Source organism: Mustela putorius, unplaced genomic scaffold (assembly GCF_011764305.1).
Source record: "Mustela putorius furo isolate JIRA1106 unplaced genomic scaffold, ASM1176430v1.1 tig00003875_pilon_pilon_pilon, whole genome shotgun sequence".
Lineage (NCBI taxonomy): Eukaryota > Metazoa > Chordata > Mammalia > Carnivora > Mustelidae > Mustela > Mustela putorius.
The window spans coordinates 7,288,839-7,315,734 of record NW_025422026.1 but is presented as its reverse complement, the minus strand read 5'-3'; the positions used below and the strand labels follow the sequence as shown (position 1 = coordinate 7,315,734).

General features: G+C 52.0%; 1 protein-coding gene across 5 annotated transcripts in view; it reads right to left on the bottom strand.

The window, feature by feature from the left end:
• NTRK3 (neurotrophic receptor tyrosine kinase 3) overlaps positions 1–26,896 on the bottom strand; it is a 380,449-nt gene that overhangs the window by 224,359 nt on the left and 129,194 nt on the right. For all 5 annotated transcript variants that reach the window (XM_045067153.1, XM_045067149.1, XM_045067150.1 and 2 more), the window contains 2 exons: positions 26,479–26,540; positions 25,536–25,638 (listed from right to left, as the gene is read on the bottom strand). In XM_045067153.1, coding sequence (XP_044923088.1) covers positions 25,536–25,638; positions 26,479–26,540 — 165 coding nt within the window. The remainder of the gene's footprint in view (positions 1–25,535; positions 25,639–26,478; positions 26,541–26,896) is intronic.

The window sequence follows — 26,896 nt, the reverse complement described above, 5'->3', positions numbered from 1 at the left end:
CTGCGATGCCATGCGCGGCGCTGCAGCGAGCCCGGCACGTGAGCCGTGAAGGCTCTCGGATGAGGACAGCACAGACCCAGGCGGCATGGAAACACTCTCTGGGAGGCGGCAAACGACAGAACTCATGATAAAATGCCATGACTTTTCTCGGGCGGGCCCCCCCCCCCTTAGCAGGCAGACTATGGAGAGGTTGGAGAGAGGCCTACAGAACGTGTTACCATCTTTATTAACAATCTGGAAAAAGATGGAAGCAGGACATTAATTCACAAGGAACGAGTCCACAAGGGCCAGAGGACGAGACGAGTGCCAGCGAAGGATGATGAAGGGCAGAGAAGGGACAGGAGGAGAACGGGTGACAGCCCTGGGTCAGGGCACAGCAAAGGAGACGTTCCCCCTCGGGCACAAAACCTGGGTGGGGAAGGGGGCCAAAACTCAGTGATCAAGAGAAATAATAGTGCCAAGTAAGAGTGTAAAGAAAATCAACATTAATGCAAAAACCTATTGATTGTTTTTAACCTTGATTAGTGGGGGTTTCTGGCACCTTCTTATGTGTTGTGTCCAAGGTCGCGCTCCCTTCCTTGTAATCCCGGAAGACACTCAGGAAAGGGAGGGGGGTGGCCTGAATGACAAGGTCTGCCCACAATGGCCCGCTGGAGAGCACGGGGGTGCTGAGCGGCGCAGGGCCTGGCAATCACAGAAGGGGGGCTGAAGACCCTGCTGCGAGCGGCTCTGGAGAGGTGGCCAGCGCCAGCCTGGTGGGCAGCTCGTTCGCAGACAGATAGCAGCAACTTGGAGGCAGCTCACAGAACCAGGGGAAGTGGCCCAGATATGGTGCCTGACTGGATTTGGAAGTGCCAGGGGAAAAAGGAGCCCGCTGAGGAACAGCCAACTTGATGATCTGGAGGGGAGCAAGGGAGGGAGAAGAGAGAAGATGCCTCGGCGGGAGACACTGCGAAAAGCTGCCAAAGGCTGTACCCGCAGGATGGCGGATGCAGGGAAAGACCATGATGGCATAGGTTTTTAAGAGGAACAGGAATGCCAATGCTGGGCCCTTCAATTCTCCGATTTATCCCATCCCTCAATTGCCTACGTATTCCCTAAAACTCCTAAAGATTCATGAGACAAGGAGGCCAGATGTTAAGCTCCTAGAGAAGCAAAATGTTACAGGGAGAGGAACACAGTGTCCAGAGTCAAGAGACCAGGTTCTAGCTTGGCTCAGCCCCAACCAACACTATTCTCCGAGAAGTCACTGGATCTCTCCCCAGTCTCCAACTCTGTATCAAAAACAGGGGGAAAGGCCTTAAAACCACTTGTCCCTTATTCTATTACCACATTCATCTAATAGTTACTAAGTGTTCATGTAAGCAGGGAACAGACACGGAACCGGAAATTGGCTGCAGTGAGACGACCCAACAGAAAGCATGGAAGCCAGCCCCACAAGCTCACACTGAAAGGCTGCAGGGTTTAGAGAGGGGAATACACAGTTGGCCAGAATGATCTGGAGCTTCTCCGGTCTGAGGACGCTAGGATTGGGAGCTCCCCCCAAGGCGGCAGTGGCAGACAAAGCTTAACAGCAGATTGCGTGATCCGCTGGAAATATTCTTCCAGAGAGGAGAGTGAGGTCTCAACATTCTGTCCCTTGAGGCTCATTTCTCACTCCTCTGTGCCCCACCAGCCCCATTCCCAGCCCCGGTGTTGGCCACCTTGCAGTCACCAAGCCGTCTTCAGAATTCACTGAGAAAAGGAGAGGCACGTGGCGAAGACGTGAAATGGGAAACAGGTTCTGCTCCAAAGAATGATCCGAGGGGTTTGGGTAATGCTGTGAGTTTTTTTTACAACCAAGTCTTATTACAACCAAGGAGCCAAGAAGGACTCGTCCTCCCGTGTACCCCTGATCTCCCCAGGGTGCCCATCTAGAGAGCTTCATGTGCAAGTAATGTGGCAGAGGGGAACCAAGCCTCAGGGGGTTAATCACTGAGCCAGCAGCCAACCACCCCCATGGACAGCTCTGGTAAACCTGAGATGCCCCACAGAGCATCCCCTCTACCCTTTGTGAACTGGAGTGGGTCTCGGCTACCGTACCTACCGGACAGCCCAAAGTAGGTGGAACAGGAGGATAGATCAGAGAAGGTCACAAGAAATACATTCCTGACCCGTTAGGCACAGGATCTCGACCACTAATAAGACATGGCCCTATGATGAATGTCAAGTCTAGGGCTCTCTCCAATCAGATTACGAACTCCTCCTGCCTTGGGATGGGCTGGAAAGGGAAAGACAGCTAGGAATCCCCACCAACCAGCGTAAGGACCTGCCCAGGGCCACTGTGTCGGCTTCAGGACACAGTCTCCCCTGATGTAAGAGAATTATTGACGGTACAGGGACAGGATGCAAACAGAAGCAAGCAGGAGCAGTTTGAGGGGATGTCCCCTGAGTAAGAGGCATTTGGGAAGATGTTTCTAACCCCTCGTGAGCTACTAGGCTAAATTCAGCATCTCTTATTTATACTAATAAACATATACATAGACTACCTGGGAAGAGCAAAGCAAAAAAGGTGGGGGTGGGGTTAAGGATTGTTTTAAAGGCTCTCAGAAGAATCTGTCACCCTTCAATACCTCCCCAGGAAGACTTCTGCCAACTGCCACATTTTTAGCAGCATCTTCTTATCGGCTGAGAACTACCCCAGCCCAGGCTGAAGGTCACCTTCCAAAATCTCAGAGCCCTGCGAGGCCTGTCTATACTAGCTCGAAGGCCTGGTACACAAAGGGATAGCCACCTTCCAGGCACAGTTGATGGAGGGCTTCTGATGCTTCTGAGCATTCTCTCCCATGGCCTTTGAGTATTAGGCTAAAACCAACAGCTAGCTACCTACCAGTAAGCACCTACTGGGGACAGACTAAAAACGTTATGGACATCAGTGTATTTAATCGTCACGACAACCCTAGGTTATAGATCCTCTAACTCCATCTTATAGGTAAGGAAACACTGAGACTCAGAGAGGCTTAGCAATGTGGTGGCTAGTTTTATGTGTCCACTTGGGAAGACTATAGTATCTATTTATTTAATCAAACCTTAATCTAAGGGGCACCTGGGTGGCTCAGTTGGTTAAACATCTGCCTTTGGTTCAGGTCAAGATCTCAGGGTCCTGGGATGGAGCTCCCTGTCACTGGGCTCCCTGCTCAGTGGGGAGTCTGCTTCTCCCTCTCCCTCTGCTCTGCCCCCCCTCCCGCCCTGCTCATGCCCACAAGCATACTTCTCTCTCTCACATAAATAAAATAAAAAAATTTTTTAAAAATACCCTTAATCTAGGTGTTTCTGGGGAAGTATTTCAAAGACGTTGTTAACATCTACAATCAGTTGACTTTAAGTAAAGTAGATTCTTCGGTAATGTGGGTGGGCCTCGTCCAATCAGTTGAAAGTCTCCAAAACTAAAATAAAACCAAGGTTTCTCAAAGAAGAAACTCTGCTTCCAGACTGTGGCATTAACTCCCGCCCGAGTTTCCAGCCCACCAGCCTGCTCTACAGATTTCAGACTTGCCAGCCCCCACTATCGCACGAGCCAATTCCTTGAAATAAATCTCTTTATAAATACGCACACACATATACACACAAATATATATATATATATATATATATATATATATATATATATATATATCCTATCGGTGTGAGGAGGCAGAGGGAGCATGATTTTTCTGATCCGACACAGTGGTGGGAAGATACGAGAGCTTTAACACTGCCCATGGATTGAAGAGGCAGAAAGGCATTCAATTGTACAAAAATAGAAACCTCTTTCCTTCTTTCCCTCAAAAGCCCGTCTACCCATGCCACTCTTTCACTCTCAAAAAAACCACTGGGAAGGATATCGTAGGGGAAAGTGCCTTTCAAATGACACACATCTTCAGTGGCCAGGCCAGAAGCCTTCCCCACAAGAAGGTGAGGGATACAGGCATATGGAAATCCATCCATAACCTCCATGTCCCAAAGAGCTCCTGCCCTAACTGGAGACAGTCGCTCCATCCCCTTTAAGAGCCACAGCAAGCATGCTGCCGTGGTTGGAGCAGCACGGCCTGGACTCCATTCCATGGGACACCAATGGACAATTCTAGAAGACAGACATACTTCCTACATACTTGGCTGCTGACATAGGTTTGCTGTGCTACTGAATTTCCTCTCTCCTCCAGCCTTCCTAGTGCAATGGCCCCTCTGCTCCCCCGACTAGCCTAGCCACGTCTGCTCTGCCTCCAACCATGGGGCCAATCCCGGGGCAGAGAATGCCACTTTACACAATGTATTAGCGACAGATGACACAGACTTAAAACTGTGGGCTTCAACACGACAAGATTTGGTGAGTGGTGTAAGGCACATACCCATCTTTATTCAATGCTGCATGATGACGACAATTCTTTGCTCTGGGCGGGGAGGTGTGGTAGCGCCGCATGGATTCCTTCCAGCTCCAACCTGAGTAAGCTGTGGTTTATGCAACAAAGGTGTTCTCGACCTCCTTTTGAAACCCATTCTGCTGTTTCTAATGAAGACGTGCATTTCCTCGGAACAAGGTCTGTCTTCCTCCCGCAGTCAGAGAGCAAGTCTTCATAATGTTTGGTCACTTGTTCCTTCCTTAACACTCTTTTGTGAGCTCGAGGGTTACAGCGGCTGGTTTCCCGCTTTGTCATCAGCGCAAGGAACAGACTGAGGTTCGGAGGTGTGTGCGCGCCCGTGTGAGTGTGTTCACATCCGCGCCTTCACATGCATTATGCTAAAACCGGTAATTACTGAAGAACGGGGTTGCCGCTGACTCTTCCTCAGTGATTTCGAATGTTTTGACATTTTGGTGAGTTGCCCTTGACTGTCTCATGCTGGTGCCGCTACAGAGCGATCAACACTGAAATTCAGTTGCTTCAACTCTGTGTGTGTGTGTGTGTGTGTGTGTGTATGTGTGTTTGAGCTCACTGCCCTCTCGGAGCCCTATCTCAGCCTGTACCCCGGCTTCACCCGGCCATTCACCACTCCCGAGGCCAACTCTGTGCAGCGAACTCAAGGAAAGCGACCGGCTACGTCACCGAGAAGAAACATCCCTAAACAGCTCATGGGCCTTGGCAGGGAGGGGGAGGGAGAACACGGGGGACACATCAGCTGCCGAGAGGGGCTTGGGGCCAGAACCAAGGTGTCCACTGTCTGCCCGCATGCCCTTCTCTGCTCCGGGTGCTTTGCCTTGCTTTGTGTCTGCAGGAGGCGGCGACTGCGTAGCCTGCCGGAACCCGGCTACTTCCCACAGGACTTGGTGGCAAGCTGGTGGCACTCTCCGTGGGTGGACATCTCAACCCTCCCTAACCCCTGCTTGTGCTTGCTCTCTTTCTCTCAAATAAATAAATAAATAAAATATTTTTTTTAAAAATCGTAAGGAAGAGAAAACAAGCTAACAGCACTGAGAACCGTACGCGCGTGAGTGGACCAGCGCGGTTCAAACCCGCCTCGTTCAAGGGTGACCGGCACGTGCCTATGACAAAGGTTTCTGCGCTTCAGATCACATATTTCCCTGGCGCCTGTCCTGGCTTCCACACTGGTTTCTGCTCGTGGAGGAGCTGCACCTGCAAGGCCTCTGAAATGCCCCGCAGTGCGAGCTCCATAACTGCTGACCGATGCGTGCCCATGGCTGCCGCAGACAGAAGAAAGTTAAGTCGCTTCTGCCAAGCTTCTCTGTACCTGATGCTTCCAGAACAAAGCCAAGGTGAGCACTGTGCACCCAGGGAGCTGAGAGGAGCCGAGAAGCACAGGAGGCAGGACCCAGGTCTTTCTGATGCTCTTTGACGTTTTATAAACACGCCCTTGGACCCCTTGCCGTGTAGCCTCGGGGCAAGTGGATTAAATTCTGAATTAACCAAATGAAACGGTATAACATACAAGCAATGGGGAAAGAAGAAAGCAAGGAAGTGAAATAAGCTTTGTAGAGTCGTGGAAAGCTAGAGAGATGGGTCCCGTGAGTGGCACGGAAAGATGCTTAGGGAACACCGCTGAGTGGGGAAGAAAGGTCGAGAACTGTAGGGCCGTTCAAGATCACTTTCACTTAAACACATGTGTCAGGTATCAGTGTGGATCTTCACACTCAGGTACAGACTGAAGTTTGGAGATATGTGTGCGCCCGTGTGAGTGTGTTCACATCTGCGCCTTCACACGCTCTATGCTAAAACCGGTTATTACCGAAGAATGGGATTGCCACTGACTCTTCCTCAGCAATTTCTAGAGCTTCTAGGACGTAGTGAGACTCCTTTTATAAAAATAAGTATATAAAATACAAAAACTAAATAAAGGTCCCCAGTTTCCAGACCCTTGGTGGATCCAGTAGAGCCGCTGAGGTGATGGCAGTGGCCCCCCACACACCAGAACTCTCCAGAAGCATTGTAGTCTCCCTGGGGAAAGTCCGGCAGAGACATAAGCAGCTTGGAAAGCCCTCTCTGGCCTCCCCGGCCTAACCACGGCGCATCCCACGTCTTCCAAGAGCAATCGCAGAGACAGGAGCCCGAGTGTCTCCACTTGCAGAGGGACATGTCCCGTTGGGTGGGATGGGCAAACCCTACCGTGTGCAGAAACTTCTACAGGAACTGGTGAAATGAAAATATCACCCAAACCTGAGACCGGAACTCACCAAATCGAGCGCAGGATCATGACAGAGTCCCAGGTGGCAGTGGGAGAGGCCAGACTGGAGGGGGTCAGAAGCGGGGGACCCAACAGATCCACATGGCAGGGAAGGGGCAAACAACAGGGGAGCACCCCAAGAACAGACCAGTGGAGAGGGAAGGTGACATCCTAGAGAAGTGGTGGAGGGCGAGGAGGTGTCGGCTCTCGGGGCCCGCTGTCATGGCATCGGGAGAATCCGAGAGCTCTCCGTGGGAAGAGATCCCCACTGGTGGCACCAGCCGCCAGATGACGGAGAGACTGAGAGAGCAGACATGGGGATTCCAATCGGAAAAAGTGGCCAGACTCCAGGTCCTGGAAGATACACATCTCTTACATTCTGTACCCGCCAAGGACAAAACTGTGTGCAGCTCGGCATACCCCAGCCCCCAGTGTCCAGACTTGTGTCTCCCACAGACGAAACATCCTCCGTGGGACTTGCAGCATGTGACATGTCCCGACACATGCTCCTGCCGTTCAGAGAAGCCAAGTAGGAGTGAGAAAGGAAGAGCTGCCGTACCTGCCTGCCAGGTCAGCCTTCCCTGAGCTCTTATACCCACAGCGCATAAGAAAGGTCACGGCCCATCTCCCTCAATCTCTGACCCCTTGTGACAGGCCTGGTGATCTCAGAGGAAACACTGATTTGTAGAGTGGTTGCTCCTCTCCAGCATCCCTACTTCCTGCTCCCTCTGAGCCACGCTGTCCTCCTACTCTGACCCAATCGACAGAATCACAGACCAGTCTAACCAGAAGGGACCTTGAAAGCCACTTAATCCAGATCCTATTATGGAGGACAAAGTGATGCTTGTAAGATGTCCAGAGATAAATCAGATCACACCTGGCCAGAGCTAAAATGCCCAGATTTCTGAACCATTCCAGGACACTCCCCCAAACGGAAGTCGCCGGGGTCAGAACATACACGCGGAAGACCCTCGCCGGAAGCTCAAGCCTTGCTAAGCCAAGTGTGGCTGGCAGACCCTCGGGTTTGGCCTCACCTGGGAGCTTCTGAAAAATACAGACTCTCAGGCCCTACCTGGGACCTAGCACATCAGAATCTGCGTTATTTTTTTAATTTTTTAAAATTTTATTTATTTATTTGACAAACAGAGATCACAAGTAGAGAGAGAAGAAGGCAGAGAGAGGGGGAAACAGGCTCCCCGTGGAGCAGAGAGTCCGATGCGGGACTTGATTCCAGGACCCTGAGATCATGACCTGAGCCGAAGGCAGAGGCTTAACCCACTGAGCCACCCAGGTGCCCCTTTTTTAAAGATTTTTTTTTTCATTTTATTTATAGAATCTGCATTTTAACAAGATTCCCAAGTGTTGTACGTGCACAGTAAAGTTTTAGATGCTCTGGACTCCAGAACTCCGCCTCTGATCCACCCGGACAGTCAAGCCAGAAGGCGCCCCTCCCCGTCTGCGCCCACCCCATCCATCATCACTTTTCCCCAACCCACTTGAAAGCCTGGAAATGAATGGCAATAAAAACTAAAACAACAACAATGCTCCCATTTCTAGTCGGTGAATGCTTCTCCCCTCATCCACGGGGAGCCTTTGTAAGGCCCTTAAATCTCTCCGCTAAGCAAACAGCACGAGCGACCGCGCACGGAGGAACAGGTGGCAGATGACTGGCGAGGGCCCCAGCGAGCAGCGAGCGGGCCGGGTCATTAAACACTGCAGGCGGACAGGTGTGGCGGCGAGCCCCCACCCCGAGGGGGGTGAAAACCGGGGGCTCAGCCAGCCACGGCGAGGAAGGAGTGCGCACGCAGGAGGGGGCAGCGGGACAGGAACAGAAGGACAGTACCCCAGCCCCACCATCCTCTCTTCGTACTTCAGCCTGAAGTCAGCCCACGCCTGACACAAAGCAAGTCACTCATCCTTCCCGAAGGTTATGGAAGAAACAGGGACCTTAATTCTTGGGTCGCAAGTTCACAGTGAAAATAAAATGAGAACATGTAGAGAAAGAGCCAGGCACAGTGCCTGACCCACAGCTGGGGCCCAGAGCTTTCTCTGCGAGGTCTTCGATCCCTCCCATCTCTGAATGTCCCAGAAGGTTTGTGCTCTGTCGGAAGGAGGCTGGGGAGGGCCACTGAGACTCTGAGTTCCCTGCTCAGGAGAGCAACCCGGCCCACTGAGATTTTTTAAAGAGATCCCTGGGTGATTCCCAAATGGGACCAAGGCTGCCAATCACAGCCCCAGCGAGACCTGTGGATTACACACAGCTTCTCGGAATGCAGCAGAAGACAGGGTATCTCTCCCCTCACTACCTTAATTGAGTGATGACTAACATGGCCAGGGACTAAGCAAAATACATATAATTTCACTTAATTCTCATCTACCCTGCATCATGAGGATTCCCCTCTCGTTTGACAGCGGGGGAAATGGAAGCTCAGAATAGTTGTTAGTAAGTCACTATAAGTGCCACAGCTCCCAAGGGGCAGCCCCGGGACTCGACCCCTGGCGCATCGGACTGGAAGCTGTAATCAGCACCGGGAGGCTAGGGAAGAAATCGTCACGGTGTGAACACGAGAAAAAGCCACACTCGTGGCCCAAGTCTGGACAGGCTGTGGGTAAAGGAAGAAACGCTGAGGGAGACAGGCGGCCACTTAAACACGGGGTGGTCTTCGGGAAAGGAGTTCCATCCTAGTGTCTCCCTGTGTGGGGCCCCTGCAGGAATGGGGGAGGGAAGCCATGCAGGGAAGAGCTGTTAGCTGGAAGAGAATATGCCCATCTCTGTCTTATTGGTGAATCAACAGGCATCGAAAGAAATATCCCAGATCACATGTCCTATCAGAGTAATCACAAAATTGGGGGTGCTGGGGATCCAGCAGGGAGCTCCAGGTTCCTGCCTTTTGGGTGAAAAGCCCAAGGTGGTCAGAGGACATCCGTGCACCCCTGGCTTTAGGCAGACTGCTAGCATTCATCATGCTGTGTGAGCAAGCCCGACACGGCCAGTCTGCTGGGAAGGCAAGCACTCACCAAACCCTCCCTCCATAACTGGGCAAGGTGCTAGAGAAGGAAGGTACAAGGTGCTATAAGGACCAGTCACAGGGGCACTCCACCCCCTCCCCAGCTCTGGGTGGCCAGGGCAGGCCTCCTCGGGAGAGTGAAGATTGAGCTGAACAGAAAGGAAAAGGTGGGAACCCAGGAAGCTGTGCCGAGGGACCGTCCGAGGCAGGGGCGCTGTAGTCCTGGGGAGCACAGGACACGGGGGAAGAAGAGGAAAGGCTACTGAGGCAAGAGTGGAAATCCTGCAGCAAGGTGAGGCTGGGGTTCCAGCAGGAGCCCGAACACATTGTCAGGGGGGTCGGCTCTTCTCCCAAGAGCAGGGGGATGCCCGGAATTTCTGGAGCATGGAATGGGACACAAGCAACTTTCCACTGCATGGGGGGACTGCTACTTTGAATGGGGTGGGGAGACATGCAGAAGGCCCAAGGCCATGGGGGGCAGGGAAGACAGCTTCCAGAAGGACTGGGACTGTACCATTCATTGCAGGCCAGGGTGGCAGGGTGGGGACCGGCAGGGGAGAGACAGAATGAATGACCCTTAGATCTCCGGCTCACAGGGCAGGTCACAGACCCACAAATGATGGGAGCAGGAGGACACCCCAGAGCATGGTTTGGGGTACATGGGCTGAAGCTGCTGCTTCTCCCCTGGCTCAGCCATCTCTCTGAACCTGAGCCAAGCCCTCAGGTGGGATCTAGAAACGGGGTTTGTGCCAGAATGCATAATGCCGTTTCCCAAGTTACTGTGGACTTGCAGAGACAGAAGAAGAAGAAGGAGCAGGAAGGTGTGGGGACAGGGATTCAAGGGCCAGGACCCGCCCCAAAAAGGGCCCCATAACCTGCAGCCGGGTGTCTACCTGAGGCGGGATAAACAGCTTATTAACTGATAAGAGGCAAGTACCCACTGTTCGCGTGGGGAGTTTGCCACTGGCTTGGGAGGAGGCAGGAGGCTGCTGGACGACGGAGGGAAGGAAAGATCCATCTACCCAGGCTTTCTGCAGCTTCTTAGTCTGGGACCCACCATGGCCGCCGGCAGCCCTGGAGCCGCTTCTTTTCGGACTGTGAAACGCACAACACTGACTTAAGAGTGTGGGCGTCCGACAGACCCAACGACCCCACCAGGGCTGCTGGAATCCCAGCTTTCTCGTCTGTAGAAAATGGGATGATAATGTCAACCTCAGAGGACTGCTGACCGTCAGATTAACGACAACGACTGTATAATTAGCTGCCGTTTAGTTGAGCAGTTACTCCGCTCTGGGTACGGGATTCTAGGCTTGGTTTCTGTTTTATGTAAATGACCACGGCTTACTCAGTGAGTACGCCAAGCCGTCCAGATTTTCAGTAAGGAGCCCCGCACCCCAAGGCCGGCTAGGCTCTCAGGAAGCAATCAGTGCTCTCTGTGGGTACTGACCCACCCACACGGCTAGCTGGCAAAGCTATCGGCTGAACCACCAGCTTCAGAGCCTGCCCCGGGGGGACCGTGAGGCGGCTGAAACTGAAGCAGGCAGGGGTGGGGAGATGTGAGGAGAGAAGAAATGGCCCAGACAGCAGACACTGTCATTCCCACTCAGACTTGTCTCTGATGGGTGGGGTATCGGCCCATCTCCATGGGCTCCAAGCGGGGTGAACACTGGCCACCTAGAGCCTTGAGTGGTCATCAGAGGAGGGCCGTGAGGAAGTCTCCTGATGCCCGCAGGGTCTAGGGACCCCAAGATAGCTCAGGACCCCACTCCGCTAAGGCAAATGGGAAGTACAAATGGATCCTAGGAGTTGTACCCCCACCAGGGGCACAGCCGTGGCTATTCATCCCTAGCTTGGGAACATGGAGGGACATGGGGACACCTGATGCCCTGGTAACGGACTTTGAAATTATTCTTCCCCAAAGCCTGGAGAGAAAGAGGACTATCGGACTGTCACACTACAACCTTCCTCCTCCACTGTGCTGTCCGGCCAACTTGCCATCACTATGCGATCCGGGGCTAATCGGTTCAGTCTCTTCGATTGCCTTGTCAGTGTAAGACAGCTAATAGCTACTGTGTCGTGTTATTTTAAGTTTCTCTTATGTCTGAAAAGTGCCTGGCATATAAAAGGCATTTCATTGATGGTCACTATTTATAATATGACCTGCTTCTTCAAATATAAGGAGCCCTTGGAAAGCTCTCCCATCTTCTGATTAATTTTTTAAGGCACTATGTCCATCTCCATCTGAAACTACGGCCACATCCGGTCTGCTGCCCCTTTGTGTAAATAAAGTTTTATTGGAACAGAGCCAAGCCCATTCATTTACATGTTGCCTAGGACAGTTTTCCTGCTACGGCAGCAGAGCTGAGTGATTGCAACAGAAACCAGATGGCCAGCAAAGTCCAAAATATTTACTATCTGGGTTTTATGAAAAAGTTTGCCAATTTCTGATGACACACAAAATCTTCCAAATATTAATGAGCACCGTCATGGAGGGTGTTTGTTTTTGTTTTTATTTTGTTTTGTTTTAAGAAAACGGCTTCCTAGGGCCTACCACCAGAATACTGGATTTAGGAGCTGTGGCCCAGGAAACTGCATTAACATCAGTCCCCACCACCATCAATGATTCTGATGTGAGTGGCCTGAGAACCCCTTGGAAGGAGCGCTGGGTCTGTGCAGTCAGTAATCCTAAATGACACCAGGGCCCAGGTCGTCCCCTTGAAGGGGCAGATGGAGCCTCCATGGGGAGTGAGTTAGCACTCTGCATCCAGTAAAGGAGTACAGCCTTCCGCCCCAGCAGCTTCCTGCCCTGTTTTAAGGTTCAGGGCAAACAACATGGAACACAAAACAAAATCACAGAGGATGAAATAAAAAAGCATCCGTAATCCCCAAAACCCAACAGGACCACTGTTTCCATTCTGATCTGTCAATAAGGTCCTGGTATTTTTCCTAAGTACAGATGTGAAAATATTTTCCCTTTATTTCAGGAAAAGAAACCAACGAGAATCTGCTTGTAGCCTTTATGCACTTGGAAAGACTCATTTTCTCGTGTCCAAAGATACTACTTTAAAGTATCATTTTTAAAATATGCAACTGGAAACACAGTGAATATATTCGTGTATCACGTGATCACACTGTACACCTTGAAACGTACACAGTGTTATATGTCAATTATGACTCAATAAAGCTGGGAAAAAGAGAAAGAGAATACAGTAGATCTCTGAGCTGATAGGAAACGTTCTCAAGGATAGTTTGTTGGCGAAAATAACCCAGCGCAGAGCAGTGTGCCTACAAGCTGGTGTCTGTGCACGGGCAGTGGGGAAACATCTGTCCTCGGACAGGCCTGACAGTCTCTAGAAGGATACGCAAGAACCGCAAATAGTGGTGACCCCCGGAGCAGAAAAGCAGGCCGAGACAGACACTTATCACTAAGCTGTCTTCTATGCTATTGGGCTTTCTTACTATTTGCAGGTTTATCCTTAAAGAAATAGTAAAAACCAGTGCGCCTGGGTGACTCTGTCTTTGGCTCAGGTCATGATCCCGGGGTCCAGGGATCGGGTCCCGCCCTGAGCTCCCTGAGAGAGGGGCCTGCTTCTCCTCTGCCTCTCACTTTCTCATGAAGAAAGAAGGTATTTTTTTAAAAAACTGTAAAAACGTACTTTAGAAAAATGTCCTTCCTAATGCCTACAATGAATCACGCCGTACGGATGGATCAGAATGTGCTTCCCTGGTCATTTATCATCAGATATTTAAACAATTCTGACTTTATCAAGTGGACTGTGTCAGTCGCAGCGGGATGAACAGCCGTACCCATAAATACGGGTAGCCATTTGTGACCATTACGTTCAGGGGAACGTCTCAGAAGGGGAGTTACAGCAACAGGGGTTTCCTGTGATTGGAGCCTTGTACGGAACATGCCAAGGCGCTCTCCAGAAAGACCGCCCCAATCCACACACTCGGCAGCGGCAAATGTGTGCATCTGTTTCCCTTTCTCTTTTATGGCCCCTCATTACCGCTCGGGCTTCTCCTGAGAAGTCCACGAGCCCACACACAGCCCCATCAGGCAGGCGTTTCCCCCACAGCAGTGCAAGCCCAGGCGGGACCAGGGCCTTTGGAGCCGCTGCCACAAGGAATGGCTAATAATAGCGCTCAGACCCTGCCTGCTTTTCCTAGAGGCCGAGCCAACGACGGGGTGCCCCTCAGCAGCCCCGCCACTGGTCCCAGGCCAATGCACAGAACGCCATGTATTTGGAGGGACTCGTTTTGAAAAGCAGTTCCTAGAACCATTCCGGCGTCCCGCTCAGGGCTGTGGGTCAGGCGGTGCTGGCAGCGGGACAGACGCTGGTATTCTTCTCCCCTGCCTGGAACAGGTCTGCATGGCCACCACCGCACAGAGGCCCCTTTGAATTCGGGGTTCCTGTCAGGTAGGCAGGCTTGGCATTTCTGGGACAAAGAAAGAAACAGAGAGAGAGAGAAAGGAAGGAAGGAAAGGAAAGGAAAGGGAGAAAGAAAAAAAATAAAACTGCTCCAGTCTTTGGTCAGCGTTTTGCAACTCTTCTTCCACAGTAAATTGGAAGGCAGGACAGGAATCCTGTGCAAACACAGACCCCTGGAACAGCAGGACTAAGAAGGCAATTCCAGCCTCTGAGCCCAGCACACAGCCTGGGCGGCCACCAGCTCAACCCATGGGGCCTCCTCCCCCTGATCCAGCCCAGAGCCCGCCAGTCCACACTTCTCCAGTCTCCCAGAGCACCCCCCACCTCCCCGCAAGCATCACCAGCCGTGGGAGGAAGAGCAAGCAGAACACAGAAGGTTCCAAAAGAGGACAGGAGCTCTGGGCTGGGACTGCCAACGGACTGCTGGCGTCTCAGGGGGCCCTGCCCCAGCTCTCTTCAAGGGGGATGTCACTGTTAATTGACCTCACACTTGTCACTGAGATCAACGGACAAGGCAAGTGCCTTGGCATGGAAGGAGGTGACAGTTTGGTGGGAGCCAAGGAAGCCAGGACAGAAACTGCTCTAGGAACTACGAGAAGCTTCTTTACCCAAAGAGGGTAGAACTAAAAGCCTTAGAAGTCCAGGCGTCCCTCACAGTCCCCGCCGGTTAGGTTCCAGACCATTGCAACAATGAGCAAATGGCAGTAAAGTGAGTCAAATGAATGTTTTGGTTCCCAGTGCAGACAGAAGCCATGTTTACACTACATCATCGTCTATTGAGCAAGCAACAGAATAACATCTAAGAAAACAATGTACATACCTAAATTAAAAAAAAAAAAATACCTTATGGCTAAAAAATGCTAACCATCATCTGAGTTTTCCATGAGTCATCGTCGCTGAGCCCAGATCACCAAAACACAGATAATAACACATATAATCACGATAAAGTTTGGAATATTCTGAGAATTACCAAAATGGGACACAGAGACAAAACGTGGGCAGATGCCTCTGGAAAAAAAAGGCACCGACAGATTTGTCTGACGTTACAGTTGGCGCCAACCTTCAATTTGCAGCAAACAGACGGTAAAATGAGGTGTGCCTGTCTCGGTTGTATTCCATGGTCCTGTGGTCACCTCATTACACCGGGCAGTAATGGGAGACTCCGAGGTGGACCAGTGTTGCCAAACAGGAAGAATGGAAAGCAGAGATGGGACCTAAGTCCCAGGCCACAGGTCTGAGGTTCTCCGCATTAGCTGGGACCCTGGTAACTGGAAGTGTGGGCCACAGAGCAGGAGCTTCTAGAAGCTTCTTAGAAATGCTGACTCTTGGGATGCCTAGGTGGTTCGATGGGTTAAAAGCCTCTGCTTTTGGCTCAGATCATGATCTCAGGGTCCTGGGATTGAGCCCTGCATCAGGCTCTCTGCTCAGTGGGGAGCCTCTTTCTCCTTTTCTCTCTGCCTGCCTCTCTGCCTACTTGTGATCTCTGTCGGTCAAATAAATAAATAAAATCTTTAAAAAAAAAAAAAAAGAATGAAAAAGAAATGCTGACTCTCAGCCCTTTTCCAGACGGTTCAGTCAGAATCTGCATTTTTATGGGATCCCCAGCCTTGCCCAGGGTTTATCTGTACCTGAAAGCCTGAGAAGCACTGGCCATATTATCATCCCTCCTTTTCCTACAAGTCCCAGGCAACGGTTCTAGAACTTCAGTGAACCTTAGAATCCCTTAGAGAGATGGCTTGTCCCCCACTTCACCCCAGGTTTGACTCAGTGGGTGTGGGGGTAAATCCCCAGCATCTGCAGGTTCAATGAGCTCCCAAGGGGTCAGATGGGCTGGTCTGCAGACCACGCACAGACCTGGCAGCTAGGGGAACCTATGTGTGAGCATCGCGGATGGGGGGCACCACTGCTTTTCACCTTGACCACACCACTGAAGTCACCCAAGGACTCAAAAAAAAAAAAAAAGGCAGGCCTGTGCCTGGCGGTTCACCTCCAGATTCTGCTTTAATGGGTCTGGGGTGCAGCCTGGGCCAAGGGCTTTATGTTGCTTCAATACATAATTAGAATGTGCAGCTACGATTGAAAACCACTGATCTCAGTGACCTCGTTGAAAACCTGGTTTTCCTACTTACCAGCCACTGACCTTGGGCAATTCACCCCAGTCTGAGCAGCTTTCTTGTCTTTACAATGGGAAGAATTGCTACCTGTGAAGACTATCGTAAGACCTATTAGACACCCAACACACAGTGAATACGCAGTATGTGTTCCCTGCCTCCCGTTCTCTTTCCCGGCTATGATTAGAAGTGACAGATCAGCTAGTATTCTCGTCTTTACCCCAAATCCCAGCCTCGCTGGAAAAAGGAAGCTTAGTAACAGGTTTCCGTCCAGACCATTCAGGGAAGCATCAGATCCCAGTGCCTCTATTCAGGGAGCAAAGCTGGCCCCAAGGGACTGCACCCCAGCTCCGTGCTCAGGAGAGCCCCACGCGCTTGGGGCATTAAGCTCTACCATGGTTGTCTTGAAATTCTAATACTTTTTGAACACCTTGCACTGGGTCCCACCAATTAGGGAGCCACGTCTTGGGGTCGTGGTTGTGGGGAGCCAGAAAGGCTGGTATGAGAATGCCAGCAAATAAAAGAGCAATAAAGGGCCTTGTGCCCGAGTGACCTGGCAAATCGCTCTCTACGCGAAACGTACTAGGGTATTGTGGAAGAGAGAGAAAGGGCGCGTCATGAACCCTCAGCGTGAAAGACCCAGGAAGAGTCCGACCCGAAGCCCTTCCTCCTTTCCTCCGGGAGCTTGGGGCTGGAGCAGGCAGCAGACCCACCTGGAGGCTGAGCCACAGCTGGGTGATCGCGTCTCCTGCAGCGCCCGTCTCCATCACCCCGTCCTGCCCAGCACCCACGATGGATGCGCAGCACGGACAGAGGGGTGAGAAGGAGCTGTGGCTAGGAATTTGCAGCGGCTGGCTGGTTTGTTAGTGTTTTTAATGGGGTGGCTTTTTTCCACTCGTCCGAATGCGTGTTTCCCAATGAACCGCTGTTTTGCCCTCTTTGCTTTGTTGCCTGCAGTCTGGAGGGCTCCTCTTGTGGGCATCCCAGAGCCTCCCACAGTTCACGGGAGAACAGGCATGAACACGGGGTTCGGGCACTGCAGCCATGGGGAAGCTTCTCATTCGCTCTAGCCCACGGCCACGCTTCCTCTGGGCAACAGGAAGCAGGATGTTACAGGAGAAGATGCAGAGATGGTAAGAACATGCCATGAGGAGATGAGCGCTGCTGCTAGAGCGGCTTCTGCAATTTGACTTTTCAGGGGCAAACCACGTTGGGCAAGGAACACTGGGAGCAAGCCCAGGCTGGCAGGCCCCACCCCTCGCGGTTTCCATCCTGGTTCCGTGATCCAGGAGGATATCTGGATCAGCGAGGAAGTATGTCGCCAGAACTTTAGAGGGATAATAAAATACTGAGAGTTCGTGAATTTTTTGAGCATAAAAATTAGTACAGACTTGATTTTATTCCCAGTTTTAAAGATCTCTTTTGCTAACTCATATCCAGATATAGCTTCCTTACGTGAGAAGCTGCTGGGAGGGCCAGCCCTTGTCCACCAGCCTGCTCACACCTACAGGAGTGTGTAAGGCATCTGACCGTCAACAGTCACGTGTGTCATCCCGGGACAAAAGGTAGAGAACTTCTACCCTGCAGTATCAAAGAATGCTAACCCTGTGGGATCCCGCTCGAACAACTGGGATTAGTAAGAACCATATTTTGTTGCCAAAATCAAGTGAGTCAGAGAGGCAATCATTTTGGCTGTGGAGCCAAACACATTGGCCATCCTTGGCCCTACGGAATGGGACCCTGGGGCCCTCCAAAAACAGCCACCTCACAGGTAACCGTAGAGGAGAAACGTTTTGTAGCAGACTCTATTTCCAGTGACTTTGTTTCAAATACAAGACTCTGCTCTGCAGAACATCTCGTTTCCTGGACTGCTGAGAGAGGAATGGAGGAGCAGCCTAGCCTGTAGATGACCAATGGTGACAGTGCGGGGGCTTCTAGAACCTTCCACCTCACACCTGCAAAGCCCCGACAAAGACAGGGCAGCAAAGGCATACTAGAAAAACACACACCGCCTTCCAGCCGTCTGCTCAGAGCTCTCTGGGCACCGCATTCTAGAATTCAGTCACCAAGTGCGGCGAGACTTCATCCACAGCCAGAAACTCGCAATAAAGTCCAAGCAGAGGAAGGGAAGCAGAAGGCTCCTGGCTTCAGTTCCTTCACGTCCTGCCTGTGGATTGGCCGCACACCCAGCCTATTTAACTAGGACTTGAGCAAATGCTGGTGCTGTTCGTGGGGGTAGGTGGGTCTGTCGAGGAGCCCAAAAGGAGAGAAAGGGCATGAAACGTTTGTTCGGAGACTACAAGGACGTAGGCTAATGATATAGGAAACAAACCCAAAAACTACTCTCATGGTTATGTTCAAAGAGCCACTGTCCACCAGGAGTCCCTCGCCAGGAACCCCTAGCAGAGGCCACTGCAAGGGTCAGAGGTACCTTCCTCCTTCAAATCACCTCAATTCAGAGGAGAGAATGGGAAAAGAAGAAAGAAAAACAAGCAAGAAGGAAGAATGAATGTATTCGAGGGAGTCAGGAAACCCAGCTGCTTCACGGCGTTTCACTTCTGCCTGGCGCAGCTCTTGGCTTCCGACTCCATTACCGAGAGATCAGGTAAGTCTGTTTCTCGGGGCAAAGGAGCTATCCTGGCAACGGCGTCTACCGTGCGCTCATCTGGGCGCCGCATCACCTCCCAGTCGCCTCAGAAGTCCGCTGTCTCCGCACCACCTTCCTTGCCTCCGTCCCCAGCAGCGTACTCACTGCGAGGGACGCCCCTCTCTCTACCCCTACACCCCCACCCCCGCCAAGGAAGAAAGGATGCCTCATTAGAGGTTAGAACATCAAAACTTAGGAGTCCAGGATCCCTCCCAATCCCATCTCCATTCCAGCCAGAAGAAACCCTTCTTTTTTTTTTTTTTTTTTTTTAAAGATTTTATTTATTTGTCAGAGAGAGCGAGCGAGAGCGAGCACAGGCAGACAGAGTGGAAGGCAGAGTCAGACGGAGAAGCAGGCTCCCTGCGGAGCAAGGAGCCCGATGTGGGACTCAATCCCAGGATGCTGGGATCATGACCTGAGCCGAAGGCAGCTGCTTAACCAACTGAGCCACCCAGGCGTTCCCAGAAGAAACCTTTCTTGATCTGATGCTCCAAGGTTAGGAGGGAGCCCAGAAAGGATTCCTTCCCAAATCCAACCATTCCCCTTTACCAACAGGTTAACCAGAGGGAGAACAAGGCCATTCCGTACGAGCAGCCGCCCCCCGACATGTTTTGGCAGGAGCCAGCCCCTCCAAATCAAGACTCTGGCAGGATTCTACCATCCACTCAGACGACAGTTCTCATCTGTTTATGGAAAGAATGTTAATAACCCCCAATCATAATCAAATAGGCAACCACTTTACTTTAAGTACCTATTAACAGACGCTAATTCACAATGGAACAGTCCTGGAGTGCCTATCCACGGGCCCATCAGAGGCACCGGCACGTGTCCGACCATTAGAATAAAAAGCCAGCGAGGGCTGCCGAAGCGCTCAACGTACTACCAGAAGCCCTGGCGGTAGGTCTCGACCCCGTCCTCCACAGCCTTCCGGCTTCCGCTGCCCTGCAGTGCAGTCCCCGCCGTGCCCAGAAAGAAATGAAGGACATATCCTCAGCCAGGGAAGCAGCACCCACCCCTGCTCAGCTCCCCTCTTCCCCTCCTGCATCCCCACAAGCCAGGTGAGAGCCCCAGCTTGAGATAAGTAGATGAAGAAGCAGCACTGCTGAAAGCCCCTTTCAAGGCGGACAGCACCCAAGGACAAAGCATGAGAAGAACCAGCTTCATCTCTGGGCCCTCCCCGGCTCTCTGCACACAGCACGTCCCGGCGGAGCAGGGCCAGTGCTACCCTAGCCCACTGTGCGCTGGGACGTGTTACTGCACTTCTCTAGTCTGTTCCCTTCTCTGTACAATGAGGACACGTGCCTAAGAAGCCTGAGGTCTGCTTCAGCTCCAAGAAGCCATCCTTCTGTCTCTTCCGTGGGAGAAGAGGAAGCCAAGAAGCATGAAGCATGAACCATCACCACATCCCTGATCTGGAAATATGTACAGATACTGAGGTCGTCACAAGGTCAGAGGCCAAAGAACATACGCTCTTTTTACAGACTGCGAAAACCCACGCGAAGGCTTCTTCCTCTATTAAATAACTACGGTAACGGTTATGAAAACTATGGGACATGTTTTATTATTTAAAGACACTCTTGCATCATTGACCTGGCTATTTTGTATTTTTTAAAGATCGTATTTATTTATTTATTTGACAGAGATCACAAGTAGGCAGAGAGGCAGAGAGAGGGGGGGAAGCAGGCTCCCCACTGAGCAGAGAGCCCGATGTGGGACTCGATCCCAGGACCCTGGGATCATGACCTGAGCCAAAGGCAGAGGCTTAACCGACTGAGCCACCCAGGCGCCCAACCTGGCTACTTTTCTGAAGATGGCAGGTACACTGGGGCTGCTCACTGTGAGACAGCCAAGGTCAAGGCATAAGGCGGTTCGCTGGCCTTGGAAAGGAACTGAAGCTGTAAGTGGGGAGTCCTAACCTGGCCTCACCGGACCAAGAATCCAAAGCATGACGCCTCCTCTTCTCACCACAGCTTCTTCAGCAGGACACACAGCTGTCACAAAGCCCCAGCCAGATCCTTGCCATGGTCTTCCGATGGCCGACAGAAACATATCTTGTAAGGGAGAGCTTGGTGCAAACTCTGAACCACATCACGCCCAGGCCCAGGGCCCACAGGCACAACATCCTTAGCTGTCAAAAACACTGAACCGTCTGGGGCGCCTGGCTGCCTCCGTCGGTTTCAACGACGGTTTCATCATGCCTTTTGCTCAGGCCATGATAGAAGGGGCAGCGGGGGGAGGGGCGGGGGGGCGGGTCCTGGGATAGAACCCTGCATCTGGCTCCGTGCTCAAGGGGAGCCTGCTTCTCCCTCTCCTTCTGCCTCTCTTCCATTCTCTCTTTCCCAAACAAATACACACAATCTTTAAAAATATAAAATAAAATAATAAAATACTGAAATGTCTCTCTGTATTTCTGTCCCTCCCAGTGGACGGCTCCTGCCCTGCACACATTCCGGGCTCAACCCGCCTCATTGATCAATCCCCCCACCCAGCAATTCAAAGAGATAGTGTCCCACACAGCCAGGAGCCTTCAGGTCCCAGCTCCTGCAGGCTTCTGTTCTGAAAGTCCGTTACCACAGGGAACCAAATGATCCCCCGCTGCTCTAAGTAAGACCCTGGGCTTCAGCCACAGCCCCAGGAAACCCTACGGCCCTGGCTCGGCGCCATTTCAAAACATTTGTGGATCCAAGAGACCTGCTCCCCTGCTAGTGTGACCGCTCCTAGGGCCACCTTGATCAATAAGACGGCAGGGGGACAGAAGGACAGAGGTGTTCAAGATGGTGCTTTTTCTATCTGTTTCTGTAAGATCTCGTTAATATCTTCATCTCCCAAAAACTAAGTGTCTGGTAGAACGCCTGCGCACACCAACATGGGGAGACCTCTGACACCCGACAGGTAAATAAACAAGATGCAGAGGGAAACTAAGAGTGTGAACACGTGCGTCAGTTAAACACTCGAGTCGTGTATTGTGTAAATGTGCATGTACCCACATACACATATATGCACACGTATGTAGGCATCAATTTTCTCATAGACCGAACATACACTGTCCACACATATCGCACACTGCGCGCGACCACTCTTGGGGGAGCTGCGGGCTTTAATCACACTGGTTAAAACCGGCATGGCACAAGTTCTCTTGTCCAAATAAAATGTATTAATAAGATCAATATAAGAGATATATACACTAATGATTGTCGTCTAGAGGTCTAGGAAAGCAATCTGTGACCCGTAAAGAACAAACATATGTATACATATACACAGAAGTACAAAAAAATGGGGGCGCCTGGGGGGCTCGGTCAGTTAAGCATCTGCCTTTGGCTCAGGTCATGATCCTGGGGTCCTGGAACGGAGCTCCAAGCCCTCAGATGGGCTCCCTGCTCAGCGGGGTGTCTGCTTCGCCCTCTCCTTCTGCCCCTCCCCTCCACTTGTGCGCAATCCAAATAGATAAACGGAAAATATATTTTTTTTAAACGGAAAATATTTTTTAAGTTTTTTTTTAATGTTTAAAAATGACCTGGTTACCAGACCTGGTCCCTAGCATCGCCGTGGGGTGGAGGGAGCCCACAGGGCGTGAGTCTGGCTGGGAGAGAGCCAAGCGGGGAGGGCAGGTGTGCAGAGACGACAGAGAAAGAGAGGAAGAGATCAAGGAGAGAGACATAAACAGTGACCTGAGGGACACACACGAAGCCCAGGCTGGTGGCTGTCTCTGGGAATGGGGGAGACAAAGCATTTTTTTGCTTTATCAGCAATGTTTCATCTCTTTACTCGAGGACTAAAACATCAGACTCAGACATAAAACCAAAATTGTAAGAGCTGCTTATGCTAAGCGATGTATTTGCCACACCAACTTTTGTGTTTTTGTCTTTCCCTTATTTCTCAGAAGGAAGCGAAGTGCATACCAGCAATCCCGCCTCGTGCACACCCTGCGTTCTGGGCCCTCGGGTGGGGACGCTGTATATTACGTATGCGGCCCCCCATCAACCCCACTCTCCGTCCCACGGCCCAGACCCCTCCCATTGCCAAAGTAGCCCTCACTGGCCTGTTACTGATTCACAAGCTGGGCTTTTTTTTTTTTTTTTATGATTATAAATGCACTCATCCATCTTAAGTTCAACGAGCATGTGTCAAACACCGTGCGAAGTTTCAGGCACACCAGACTGAGTGATCTGTGGTTTCTGCCAAGTCGATCCCGGCCTGGCAGGACAGACAGATGATGTATGTGCAAAGGAAGGACAAGGCACTGGGGTTAGTGCAGAATCCAGGCATCCTGATGAATCACGGCGTGTGACAGAGGTGGGCGTGCACGAGTCCTGGGAGGGCAGCCCTTCGTAGAAGGACAGTGAAAGGAGCCGGGCGAGGCTTATACGTGAAGAAAAGAAGGGGACAACTACAGCCGTGGGGCCTCCTTTTATATGCCAGGTCCACACACGTCTCAACGCTCAGAGCCAACCCACGGCGGCAGGGGAGGCTGCGAGGGGCGGCGTAACTTAGCTAAAAGCAAGGAGCAATTAAGTGGCACGGCAGAGCCTGACCCAGATCTGAACGTTCAAAGCTGAGAACGGGCGGATTCGGGGTTCACCGGAGTCAGAGTTGGGGGACTCCTGGTACCCACACCTTCACTCTCTCCTGCACCGGGATGCCTCTTGCAACAAAGGATCGGGGTGGGCACGGCCTGGGGCACGTGCTTACTCATCCTGGGCAGAGACAGGCAGCTTCAGCCTCAACAAGGTCAGCCTTAGACCCATCTCCACATCCAGCCTCCGAGTACAGCCTCCCTCCTTCCGGCTGCTGGGCTCCCCAGGAGGGGACACTTCCCTTCCACCTGGTGGGCCATGCTCTCCGGGGCCATCCAGGGCCAAGGAGGCAGCTCAGCTCTGGGAGAGGGGAGCAGGGGCTGGGAGAGGCTCTGAGCACAGCTGAGGGGAAGGCACCACCCTGGCTCCTGCCTAATCCATCCGACATGGGGACACACTGTTCCAGAAACCGGATGACAATTAATAGGAAAAATCTGCTCTCACAGCGCTGCCAAGCATGTCACAGGGTCTCAGCTGGTGGCGCTGCCTCCTCGGCGGGGAGCAGAAATGCCCCGTTCTCCCCTTTGGCCGACACCCTCATGTTTTCTCAGGTTGAAGGAGGGAACAGCTATGGTCAGAGGGCTCCTCCCGTGGTCCGAAAACTTTGCCCAAGCAATAAGGCCAGCCCTCAAAGCCACGGCCCCAGGGATTAGGCTAAGACTGAAGACTTGGGGCTCACCCAGCGGGGTTCATCTTCGAAGTCCGTGGAGCCCTATTTGGCTTCAGGGAATACTGGCAGATAAAACATCTCCCATCAAGGTGCCTCACGGTGGTCTGATCTTGTTTAAGTCGTGGGGCTTTGGGCCAAACTTCTATCGCCTCTCTAGAATTTGCCTGCACAAGTATTTCTCTTGGTCCAAATACTTCATAGGATTCACGAAAACCTGGCTTGCCTTGCTCTGACTTGTTCAGCTTAAGCAAGAACAGAAAGAGGGTATAGAGAGGTAGGTAGCCTCGGAGAAGCCAGGCAGCCTGCCCTCTTGTTTTCTGCCCTTCCACAGGGATCTCTTGCTGAATGCCAGTGTTCTAAAGTTTTAGGGGAGTCACAGAATATTTTGAGACTATAACACAAGGAGTGGACTAGTTCCTTTCCAAACCATCCCCCAGCCCACCGCCACATCCACCCAAACATTTGCATAAGTCCAGGGGACCACCGTCCCTGTGGATCTCATTCACATGCCCTCCTTCGGTCCCCGAGTCCCAAGGTCAGGACTCTCCCCACAGATCCCGGTTCATGTGCAGAAGCTGTAGAAACTCATCTTTCTGGATCCCATCCTCTCAACCCTGGGTTCCAGTTCAGCAACCTGACCGTTGGTTGAACCTTTCCTCATCCTTCCCTACCCACCTCCCATCGAACATTAGCCAAAAATGGAAACCCCAGTGGGGAGCAGGTCTTTAAATTCCAGTTTCTGTTTGAGAACCAGTACCCAGCCTCCCGGAAGCCATCTGGACAGCTCATCCCTGAGACCAGGCAGATGGGTGCTAATTCACCGTGTTAACCCCTTTGGTGCTACTCCCCCCACCCCAGCCCTGGTGGGAAGCCGCGTCCTGCAGCCTTCCCCAGTCAGAAGGGGGCTGAAGACTTGGGATTGTGGAAGCTGGCCAGCAATTTTAGCAATCGCGTTGCTCTTGGCATCTGCTCTGGGACCCTGTGTAGAGCTACGTGCTGAAATGCCATCATGTGGGCAATGTCCCAGCACCGGGGTCCACCACCTGACATCTAGCTCGCTAATACCTTCGCAGCACAACTCCAAGGGAGGGGGCAAGCAGGAGTGAAACCAAGCCATTCACACCAGGAGTCCTTTTTCTCAGCAACTCCCTTCAGAGACTACCCTCCTTCAACAAGCAGCCCTGCTCTATGCTGCTACCCGGTCTCAGGGCAAAGCCAGGCGGACCACAGTCTGGGCCCCGTGGACACCAACATTGCCTCTAAGCCATCACCACCAGTGATGGGACCCAGCAGTGAGGGGCAGACAGGATTCTCCACCAGGACGCCTTCAGCCCACCAGCAGAGGCCTTCTTGGGGAGCAAAGGGAGAATAAAACAGCCTCTTTTGATCAAAAGGAACACGATTCCACCCGCCCCTCCCCCCCACCAGGAGACCATTGCAAGGGAAAATCCCACCTTACCCTTCATTCCAAATTTGGACCGCCGACCATACTTGTTGATCATGATGAAGAGAACCACCAACAGGACGCAGGCAAAAGCAGCAAGTCCCACGGCGATGGACACCTGGGGGGGGGGGCCGAGAGCGGGCAGGTAAGAACAGTCACTGAGAACCAGCGGGCCAGGGAAAGTCACACGTGCCCAAACGGACGTCATCCCATTGGGGGAGCCGCAGCAGCCCACTCCGACCCGCACCACTGAGTCAGTTCCTCGGCAGAAGTAACTCATGAGACCTTGAGCACATTACAGGAGAAGTAATTCCCCAGCTGGATGAGAGAACGTCCCGTGGCTCAGCCTCTCATCTGCGGGCCATCCGTCACAAGCAACGCAAGGGCAGGCCTAAAATGTCTCTGTCTACTGTTTGTTGTTTCCATTAGCAAAAAACCCTCTGCACCTTCACATGGATAATCTTTACAGAACACCTTCCAGAAGGTTCTGGAGATCTGGACTCTTTAAAAAAAAAAAAAACAAACAAACAAAACTAAAAAACACTTTTGCTCTCCTCCTCAGGGACATCTCTGGCTCTGAGAGTCAGGCAGGGGAGGGTCGGGGGAGGGACTGGAAAAACCCACCCAAGGGGTTGCTCTGAGCAATTCTGACTCTTGTGAAAGGTTTGTGTGGCTAGTATTGCCCTCGAATCAGGCCCAGCCAGGCTCCTAGCAGAGTGGGGGTTTTCAAACGGTTTTCTTCCGAACCCTAGGGCTTGGAGCGGATCCTCAAAGAGTTCCTCAAATAATGACTTATTCTCATCAAACAAGGAAGGTTTCAACCACCTGAAAGCAGGTCATTCAGAGCAGTTTTTTTCTGCTGCATATGCTGGGGTTCCAAGTAAGATAAAATTCCAGAAAGTTAGCTCCAAAAACGAAGTCAGTAAACACCAATCCCCTTGATCCGGGAGTGACTTACCCCAAAAGTGTCTTCCTCCGGTTTGTGGGTCACCGTGATGGGTGTGGGGCTCACGTCGTAGACTGAAAACCAACCAGACCAGGAGGGTGGTTAGCTTACCAGCCATAAGAGGCTCAGCCACAGTCCCCACCTGACTCCCAGGCCCCCCACAAGAGTTCCTGCTCTGGCTTTGCAGAGGTCCCTGGAGACCAGGTCAAGGGCAGGCTCCACGAGGAATAAAGGACCCTCACTGCCACCCACCTACCTCCATTCCACAGTAAAGAATGTCACCTGGGCATCCTAGGCCATGAACTACTAGGTACAGAGGAGTAGAAAAAAATAGTTTGGGATCCAGGCCAGGGTGCGGATTGGGCACATTTTGTTGGTGACAACAGATGGTGTTGACATTCGGCTACCCTCTGCCAGGGACCCTCCTTTC